This window comes from Triticum dicoccoides, chromosome 5B, assembly GCF_002162155.2.
Source record: "Triticum dicoccoides isolate Atlit2015 ecotype Zavitan chromosome 5B, WEW_v2.0, whole genome shotgun sequence".
Taxonomy (NCBI): domain Eukaryota; kingdom Viridiplantae; phylum Streptophyta; class Magnoliopsida; order Poales; family Poaceae; genus Triticum; species Triticum dicoccoides.
This window is the reverse complement of record NC_041389.1, coordinates 617,664,511-617,673,902: the sequence shown is the minus strand read 5'-3', so window position 1 is coordinate 617,673,902 and position 9,392 is coordinate 617,664,511. Positions and strand designations below refer to the sequence as shown.

Genomic DNA, 9,392 nt, shown 5'->3' with positions numbered 1-9,392 from the left:
GGTCATGCTCGACGCACTTCACCACCACCTCAGGACCGAAAAGGTCGAACACGATCACCTTGAAACTATCCTCAGTGAGGACCTTGAAGATGAGCTGGTAGCAATGGCGAAACCGGTCCACTCTTGATCGATGGGAAGCCTCCCGTTAACATCACGGAGCTTCACCCTCCAGTTGCGGACGTTGTTCATCCTGAGAACGACTTCACTTGGGAAGGTGGCCATGTGCCGATGGAAAGCATCGGGGATCGGAAGTAGATCCAACATCCGTAGCCTCCCCGATGCCTTTTGAGGCGTTGCCTTCTACCACGGCCTTGTCCTTGTAGCAGCTGCCCAGAGCATCATTGTTGATGACCAACTTGCGACAGAGCTCTTCAATGAAGAATATTAGAGTGAACACAACTTGCGACAGAGCTCTTCAATGAAGAATATATATGTGGCTATTTCGGGCTATTTTGGGTTTTTGGGTAAGAAAGTGGAGCCCAAGCCCGGCCCGAACGTCAGGCTTCGGGTTCGGGCCGGGTTGTCCATGAACAGGTTTACCTCGCACTAATGATCACCCTAATACATGGATTACACATAGTTAAGAACAGTGTACACATCAGTGCATAGTCTAGGCCTAAGTTATACTACATGACACACTACAGTACCATAAACTGTGTCGAACTAATCCAACGGCTAAAACTAAAACACACCAAAAACAATAACTAGTATGCCCAAGTTATTTTCTTAACGCCGCTTGCTTGCTTGACGACCCCCGGACGAAACCTTCTTCGGCCTCTTCCCCGTGGAATAATCCAGGGAGAAGATGTAGCCGCTGCATCGTCATTCTCCTGGCAAGGAGTCATCACTGCAGCGTCTTCCTCCTGCTCATCATCGGTGACCTACGCTTCAAACGTGGCGTAGCCCAGGGCCTCGTACTGCCGCCTCATCCTCTCCTGCCCGGCGAGAAAGCGCACCTTGATCTTCTCCATCTCAGCGACGACCCAGGGATAGCGTTTAGCCGCACTCTGCCAAGCGGGCGCCGGCGCCGCTTGGTACGAAAGAATCTCATCCAGCTCGTCCTGCGGCACACGGAAAATCTTCTTCTTGGTCTTCTTGTTCCCCATGTTCTTCATACCGCCCCCCTCTCCTCCTGCTCGTCTGAGGTTGATGTAATTTGTTAGCGCCTCTATTTTCATATCCACATCGGTGATCTTCATCGGGGTGTGCTTTGGCAAAAGGCGTCCGTTGGAATCGACGTGATTTGGTGGAAGGAGAAGCTCGGGCACCTCTGTTTCCATGTTGACATGGGTGACCTTCATCGAGCTGTTCATCAGGGTGTGCATTGGCAAATGGCGTCCGGCGGAATCGACGTGATTCGGTAGAAGCTCAGGCGATCTCCAGACCCATATTTATGTGCGTGTATGCTCCAGCGGAAGCTCCGAGTCGGCCTGTGGATCTGCACAGGAACAGGTCAGAGACTCAAATCGGTAGGTAGGGTAGATCTGCACCGAATTCGGACTCCAGAATGAACTCGGGCTTGAGGATTAGCCGGCCGAACCTCGCCCTCTCAAACGTATCTACAGAGGAACCCAAGAGATAGAAGGCACGCACGGTACGTACCAGCGGAGTCGCCGCCGGCGCCGATCTGCTTTCTCCCCCTTCGTTTGCTCTCGCCAAGGCTGGCCTGATGCTGATGGGTAGGGTAGCGTTTGTTATACAGTTTTTTTTTAAGTGTTATACAGTTTTTTTTTGTTTTTGAGACAGGTAGCCATACAGAAATTGGGCTGTGGAATCCCAAAGGCGTAGCGAACACACAGTAGCTCAAAGCCACGCAGCCCGGCTAGTAGCTAGCGGGGCCAAAGTGCGAGGCTCGTGTTTGGAATAAAGTGCAATGGGAGTATTTCTCAAAAAAACCTAAAAAAGTATTTCTCAAAAAAAAAGTGCAATGGAAGTTTCTCAAATTCTTGTGAAAAGAAGGAAGCTACTGACTGATAGGTTCCATTTATGTTGGTCTGGTGACAGGAGCTTCGCCCTTCCCTCGATTTTTTGTCCAAAAGGACCACCTGCCCAATGAAATTGACAGAAAAGACTCCCTCCGGATAAAATTAGCAAAAAAGACCCCTGGGCCGTGGCCGCAGGCGCGGCAGCCGTGGCGCCTGCCGCCACGCCCGGAGGCGGCAACACTGTTTGTTGTACTGTTCACGCAGGAGACAAAAAAACAACGACAAGGCGAGCGAGTGGCGGCAACACTGTTCATGCATGAGTGAACAGTAATTTTGAAAAAATAAAAAAATGCAGAAATATTCAGAAAAATCTAGAATTTTTTGGCAGCAAAGACAATCGAGTGTTCTAGGTGGGTGCAAAAATTCAGATTTTTTTTGAATTTTTCTGCTATTTTTTTGAAATTACTATTCACTCGCGTGTGAACAGTGATGCCGCCACTATGAGAGGCGGCAGGTACTGTTCGCTCGCCTCGTCGTTGTTTTTCCTGTCTTTCGTGTGAACAGTGCAACAAACAATGTTGCCGCCTTCAGGCGTGGCGGCAGGTGCCACGTGTCGGCTGCCGCGCCTGCCGCCATGGCTTAGGGGGTCTTTTTTGCCAATTTCATCCGAAGGGGGTCTTTTATGGCAATTTCGTTCGGCAGGTAGTCCTTTTAAACAAAAAATCCCTTCCCTCACCCGAAAATTGCATTTCCGGAGGATCGATGGAACAAATTCTTTCGGTTGGAGGGAAGGGAAAGGATGTTTTGAAGATGTGCCTTTTCATTCAATAGCAAGTGTGGCGAACATATAGCCGGTGGAATTCCAGGGCTGGACCAAGGGTGAGGTGTGAACAACTCTAAATTAGCAAAACCATTACAAGCCTTCTGTTTTGCAAGAAATCTCTATCCCGAAAAAGGAACCTCATCAGCAAAGAGAACACAAGAAAAGGAGAAGAAAGCAAGGCTGGCGAGGACCACTGCATGAGCTACTCGCATCTATACCACATTTTCTTTTATCGTCCAAAATCCGAAGTCGCCAGTCTAGTGACCAAATGATCAGACATTTCAGCTGCACCACGAATCATGACCACGGCGACCCTTCCTCCGTTTGTGCAATGAGAGACCCTCCTCGCTGCTTCTTGACCGACTCCTCCTTGCATGCAGGCTCAAATCCCGAACGTCACTGGAATCTGAGGGATCGTCGTCATCGCTATCGCTGTTCTTCCTGATTTCCCTGTGGTGCTTCTTCCTCTTCCTGCTGCTCTTGTCATCCTTCGCTCTTGACCTAGCAGACCTGCTGCTGGACCTTTGATAACGATCATCCTCAACTGGAGGAGCATTATCATTCCTTCCACCTTTACCAACTCCACTGCTTGACCTCGGGAATTGAGCTTCTGCATCTGAATCAACATCACTATTTGTTGCTAGCCATCTATCATCAGGGTCATCGCAATGATCACCGTGCTTTCCAGATTTGCCTCTTCCACTACCTTTCTCACCATAGGAGTCATCTTCTACGTAATGTCTCGAGCTGCTTTTGGCAATGTGTGCTTTCCCCGATGATTTGTCCGCAGCGGAGTAGCCCCTTTCAAGATTGGGATCATCCGAGGATCGCCTCCCGCTCCTTTTGTGATTATTGTGCCTGTTGGTGGACTTGCTGCCTGAAGGACTTCTGCTCGTGCCTGCATCAGCAAATTCTGAAGGCCAATCAGAACATCCAGACTCCAGACTTTCGTGCCGTTCAGATCTGTGCTTCCTGGACTTGATTTTACCATTGTATCCACGTGCTGCATCGCCATGGCCATCTCTATGTTTCTCTTCATGCTTATGTGCTTGGGACGCTCTTTCATTTTCCATGGGCGAACAGTATCTGCCAATATCACCTTCAATCTCTTGGCCTCGTCGCTCATTTGGTGCAGATGGTTCTCTTCTATGTCGAGTATGCCCATATTTCATGATATGGTTGCTCTGCTCTTGCTTCGAATGTGAAAAAACTCTTGATGAGTGCCGTTTATGTGCATCTCCATCCCCATTTCTATTTGAAATATACCTATATAATCCTCTCATTTTAGACTTCAGTATAATAAAAGCTGTATACAGATTAAATGACTAAAATAATTGAACATGTACCTGTCATCAGAACTTCTCAGTCTCTTCCTATCTGAACTGTGTAACCGTTCAAAATCTGGGGTATCACTCGCTTTGTCGAAAACAGCATCATCTGAGGGACCAAACAGAGCAGCCATCTTCCGAGTCCAGTATTTAGGTGGAGGATTGTCCCAGTCAGCCCATTCATAATCACCCCCAGGGTTACGAAAGCAATGAATGAAATTACAAGCAACTCCATGTGAACATGTCTGTTAAACAAGAGAGATGAAGCAGAGCACATAGATGATATTAATTATTCTTAGCCATTTTCAAACTAAGACTGCTCGCAAATATGAATGCTGTTAATATGCTTCATACATATTAAATAAAACAAAGAATTTGGGTGACAGTGTAAACTTAAGATACCTTGAATCTTGACCTCATGTACTCACCACAGATCGCTGACTTCCATTTCGTCAAAGCAACAAACTCACATGTTATCTGAAGAGCAGGAAAAAAAATTCAAGGTAAGCTTCTACAAGAGTAAAAACCAGGAACATGTTATGGAAACTCAGCATAACATCTAAGGCAAAGGATTCTCTGAGATGTAAGAAAGCATTCACAAGAATACTCTAGCATTGTGCTAACATAACTCACAGTACTTGAGGAATAAAATTAAGTAATCACCTGCTTCCCGGCAAAATATCGACCATTCATGTTGTTGTAGGCAAGAAGAGCTGAATCCAAGGCTTTATAATGCACATAGACATTTCCTCGAAGATGGAATGACCCATTTCTACATACCTGAAATAATATCTGGAATTATTTCTATGGAAACAATGTTATGCAGAAGCCAAAGTTCAGCATAACAGATAGCATGAGAAGACTAGAAAAATAAAGAGAATCTTGAATTAGTTAATTGTTCAGCTGTAGATTAAATGCTTAGGCCAAGTCGCATAACCTGAGAAAACTCATGCTGCATACCAGGGCCAACTCTGACCGGGATTTAGAAAATCACCATGTCATCTAGTTTAAATTTAAAATTCAAATTTAAATATAGATTTCTGCTTCTTAGTGTTGCGCACAACAGAACCACTGATGAATGGTGATAACACTTTTGGTAACCATTTCAGAAATATGTGTACTAATTCAAGCTAACAAACCACCCGGTTGTTTTTCACTTAATAGAAATCCAGCACAGACCTAGGTACTCTGTATTTAGTTTTTACAATATTGCAGGAGTACAAGGTTCCTTTTCCTTTCTGTATTTAGTTTTTACAATATTGGTGTGTAGTCCACGAGACCATTAGGTGGGTGGCATATTGAACTGGAGGTGAGGTTAAAATGCTTATGCAAGTCCGCATTTGAGAAGTCCCTAGGGTATAGCATGTGTAACAAAGTGAAGTCGCTATGAACAACTACAGTGAACAAGCTAGATACCTACAGAACAACACAATACCTTGAGTAGATTATTAGAGAACCGGCCTGCTAATACTATTGTATGAATCAGCCATAATGAATCATATCTATATCTATACTTGTAAGAGTAGAAGAGGCAATGCTTCTTGTGCTGAGTTGGGGTACGAACTGAGTACATATGAATATTAGAGTGAAGGTGAAGGCGTTTGAGATATGGGACCAACATGAATTAAGGTGAAACTGCTTGTCCTGATTGACTCACAGCGGTGTTGGTTACTTTCAGTCTAAACCTTGCATATACCACATTAATAGCTGACAGAACTAGTCTCCTAATCACCAATACTAATAACCTCTTAATTGCATGCTTACGGCTCATGATTTAACCATGCATGCTTATGGCTCACGATTTAACATATGTTTAATCTCCGGGGTTTTTTCATTTGAGTGGTTTACTTGGAGAAGAAATAAATTTAATGATGCGTAAACTTAGGTCCTATAAATATGGATTTCCACAATGTTAGTACACTTCACAAGTTCATATGGAATGTATATTATGGGAACATGCATTGGACGTGCATGATTGATAGTTGTAGCAAACACATCACGGTAACACAAACATTCTTGAATTAGGCCACTGATCGCATTAAGTAAGAACAAATTATCATCCTTGGAGACTAATAACCAACTAACCTAACCCTGCAAAGTTAGTGATAAAGTACTATTCTTGCAACAGACAAAGAGATGCTGCCAGAGGGAAAGTCAAGTAGTCCCGGTAGGGAAGGAAGAAAAAAGAACCTTGAAGTTAACAAGTTCACCAAATTTCAGAAATTCAGTGTGCACGTCTTCATAAAATTCTTCATAGCTCTGTTCAATCTCTTCGTCTGTAAACTGGAGGATGTTATAAAAAATTCTTATTAGCTATGGATCAAATCAACCATTCAACTGTAACTTCCATGACCTATGAAGTAAACACGAGAGAAAACACAAAGGGAGAAACAGATGATTAAAACTAGAAAACACAAAATTAATACTAAGGGCCTACTTAAGCAATAGTTTACAATCAAAAGGTATTTTCTATACTAAAGGGGTTAAAAACACATTCACCTGTCACCTAATGATCATCAACACGTCCAATAAAAGAACATCTCACAAGTACTATTGGACTGTCAAGGAGCTGCTTCATAAATAATTCTCAAGACATGTTGTAAACTTTAAATATTGGAGATATTTCCTTTTAAAAAGTTAAAACATAGCAAATCTCAGCAACACCAGCAACATGAAAATTTAGGATACGGTAGCAGATGAAAGTTCAGGGCGTCTCCAATCAAATGAAACCAACTGGGTGGTTGGTCACTGCTTGCCTTGAGAGGGAATTCTTGAAGAATGCATCAATGAACATGCATTATGTCACAGGTCTGAGAGTAGCCAGAAGATCAAGCAAAACTTCTAAAGAGCAACAGGCATATTTTAACACTTGGAAAAGAACTTACAAAAGAATTAAAGTAACCAATTATTTCTACCTATGGTTGTTCATTGTACAGCACAAAGTTTACGCTTAATCCATTTGGCTCATCTAGAAAATCACAGTAACCAAGGAGGACCTAATTAAGTGATGGACCATGTATTAATGCAGCATGCATGGTCACTCCTCCTTCATGCATTGGTTAATCCCACATTGAGAACCAAATTTAGGCAGAAATTAATGTGACTGTACTTAATATTTGCCTATTCCTAAAGCAAGGGGCCAAAACAGTGAGTAGGTCGGGAATAAGTATTGTAATGGGTATAAACTGTCCATGAAAGTGAAGGTGAACAATACTGAAAAGTTGTGCCAAAACACGGAATAGTTCAGGATACCAATTTGTTTGCAAGGGATTGTCCTCTAACAAACCTCAAGCCCTTCATCTTGTTCCAAAACAAGGCCCGGACCATTATACATGTTTTTCATGAGCAATGTGCATGATTTGTCAGGGTAGAAATGAACTCTGCTGCAGCGAACTCCAAAGCGGCAAGCTGCTGTCTTGAGGTAAAATGGGCAATGGGCCTTATCCTACAGAGAAAATAAACAGAGTCGTTACGTTGGTGCAAATATAGGAAAATGTGTTGATTAGATATTGGGATTTCGTCTTCCTATATTTTGCAATAGAACTACATCCTTCCCTGTCCAGCTGAAAAGAGAACCATGGAGTATATACCTGTTCAGTTCCGAAATTTGGAGTCTCTTGAGCAACTTTCTCAAGTAGTTCTCGAGCAGACAAGGAAGGTTCTCTCCTCTGAGAAGCAACAGCTACAGACTGAGGTGGCAGCGGATTTGATGTAGGTCTCTCTTCCTGCAAGACATGCCCTTTTCAGATGGTAAGTCAAAAACTGGATCCTTGAGCAACAGTAAAGAGACAACAAAACTTTATCACAAACAGAAGCTTGACCTCTTGACTTGGTGGTTTATCCTCTGCCTTCTTTGGTATTTTGACTTTTTTCTTCTTCACAATGATTTCATTTCCTTGCCATATGATCTCCGCTGGTCCATCTTCAACATACTCCCATTCCCCATCGTCTTCTGTCTCGTCTCTGTGGTCATCGTTAAACTGAAATAGCCCAAGAAACAATAATAATCGGGACCCATTAGAACGTTACGTATTCTGAAACATTCCACCAGCTAGTAAAACATTTTCGATGTAAACCACACAACACACACATTGAGTTATCAAACAACATGCATATATGATGTATCAAGAGGATCCGAATAAATATATCCAATCAACAATCAGAATCTGTAAAGCCACGTGCCATGGACCAACCATGAGTGTCCTTGAACAATGAGCTACCAAGGAGCAGAGAACTGAAATGGGGTAAGGTGAACAGCATCATGCATAAGCATATAAGTATAACTCAAGTCCGGGGCATCCAAATGTGCTCAAACAGATGGCAAGGACAATGTTCTTCCTTTTCATCAATGCTTGGATTTTTCCCCTAAACTTTGCTTCTTCTTCTTCTTCCTGATTATCATCTTTGGCTTCTTATTATCAATCGTACTCCAATCATCTCCAACAACACTGGTATAATTTGTATTATGCTACTGTTATGTGGCAGCTCGCATCGAAGGCAGCCAATACCAACCGTCCCATGTTCTGCAGATTATGCTATTATTATTACGAAATCGGGTGTGCAGGTTCGTCGACAATACAGAAACGGAATACGTATCTATTCTAAGTTTTAAGCAAGCAAGCAAGCAACTGGCCAAATACTCTAGTTCATTCAGTTGAAGGAGCCAAGGCACTGGGGTAAGTGAGAAGCAGGAGACCTTCTCGCGTGTGGAAGCCTCGGCGGCCCTCGCCTCTTCTTCCGCAGCCGCCGCGGCTGCCTCCTCGGCGGCACGCGAGGCGGCCTTCTCGAGCCAGAGGCGCTCGGCGTCCTCGAAGGCGCGGCGCGCGCGGTCGGACGCGGCGGCGTCGGCCTCCTCGAGCTCTCGGAGGCGGCGCCCCTCCTCTGGGTCGGCGGCGAGCGCCTCCGCTGCAGCCCGCGCGGCCGCCGCCGCCTCCCTGCGCGCGCGCCGGCGGCGCTCCTTCTTCCGCTCCTTCCGCCTCTCGCTCCTCGTCGACGCCGCCGGGAGATCGCCGGCCGCCGTGGACATGGACGCTCGGATGGAAGCTCCTCGATCCACCCCCTCGGCCTCTTGGGTTTTTTTTTGAGACAACCTCGGCCTCTTGGTTTTCTTTAGGGCTTTCTCTATCGAACAAGGCCGAAAAAACATGCTTACGCTTCATGGGCCTAGCAGAGAATGGCCCAAGTTGTTTCATTCCATTCCGTGGCCCGATCCTGCTACCGCTCCCACTTTCAGGCCCATCACGGGGCCGACCGACCCCAACATCGCCGTCATCGCCGTCGCCCTCCTCACACAACAACGCGTACAACCACCGAAAG

At 44.9% G+C, this 9,392-nt stretch overlaps 1 protein-coding gene and 1 long non-coding RNA gene across 2 annotated transcripts; both read right to left on the bottom strand.

Moving 5' to 3' along the window:
* Positions 1-419: 419 nt before the first annotated feature.
* LOC119312089 lies at positions 420-1,723 on the bottom strand. The gene is made up of 2 exons (XR_005151232.1): positions 1,603-1,723; positions 420-1,438 (listed from the first exon to the last, which is right to left on the bottom strand). It is a non-coding gene; the product is annotated as an uncharacterized LOC119312089 (long non-coding RNA).
* Positions 1,724-2,725: 1,002 nt separating this feature from the next.
* LOC119312088 (zinc finger CCCH domain-containing protein 16-like) lies at positions 2,726-9,135 on the bottom strand. The gene is made up of 9 exons (XM_037587823.1): positions 8,773-9,135; positions 7,898-8,056; positions 7,667-7,801; positions 7,363-7,521; positions 6,267-6,359; positions 4,740-4,856; positions 4,479-4,553; positions 4,095-4,321; positions 2,726-4,014 (listed from the first exon to the last, which is right to left on the bottom strand). Exons 1-9 carry the CDS (start codon positions 9,100-9,102, stop codon positions 3,030-3,032), a joined length of 2,280 nt encoding a protein of 759 aa, XP_037443720.1. The 5' UTR covers positions 9,103-9,135; the 3' UTR covers positions 2,726-3,029.
* Positions 9,136-9,392: the final 257 nt, after the last annotated feature.

Coding starts and splice junctions, on each gene's coding strand:
- LOC119312088 (XM_037587823.1), bottom strand. CDS start 9,102: ATGTCCACGGCGGCCGGCGATCTCCCGGCGGCGTCGACGAGGAGCGAG. Junction 7,522..7,666: donor CAAATTTCGGAACTGAACAG/GTATATACTCCA, acceptor TTTTCTCTGTAG/GATAAGGCCCATTGCCCATT. Junction 6,360..7,362: donor AACAAGATGAAGGGCTTGAG/GTTTGTTAGAGG, acceptor AACATCCTCCAG/TTTACAGACGAAGAGATTGA.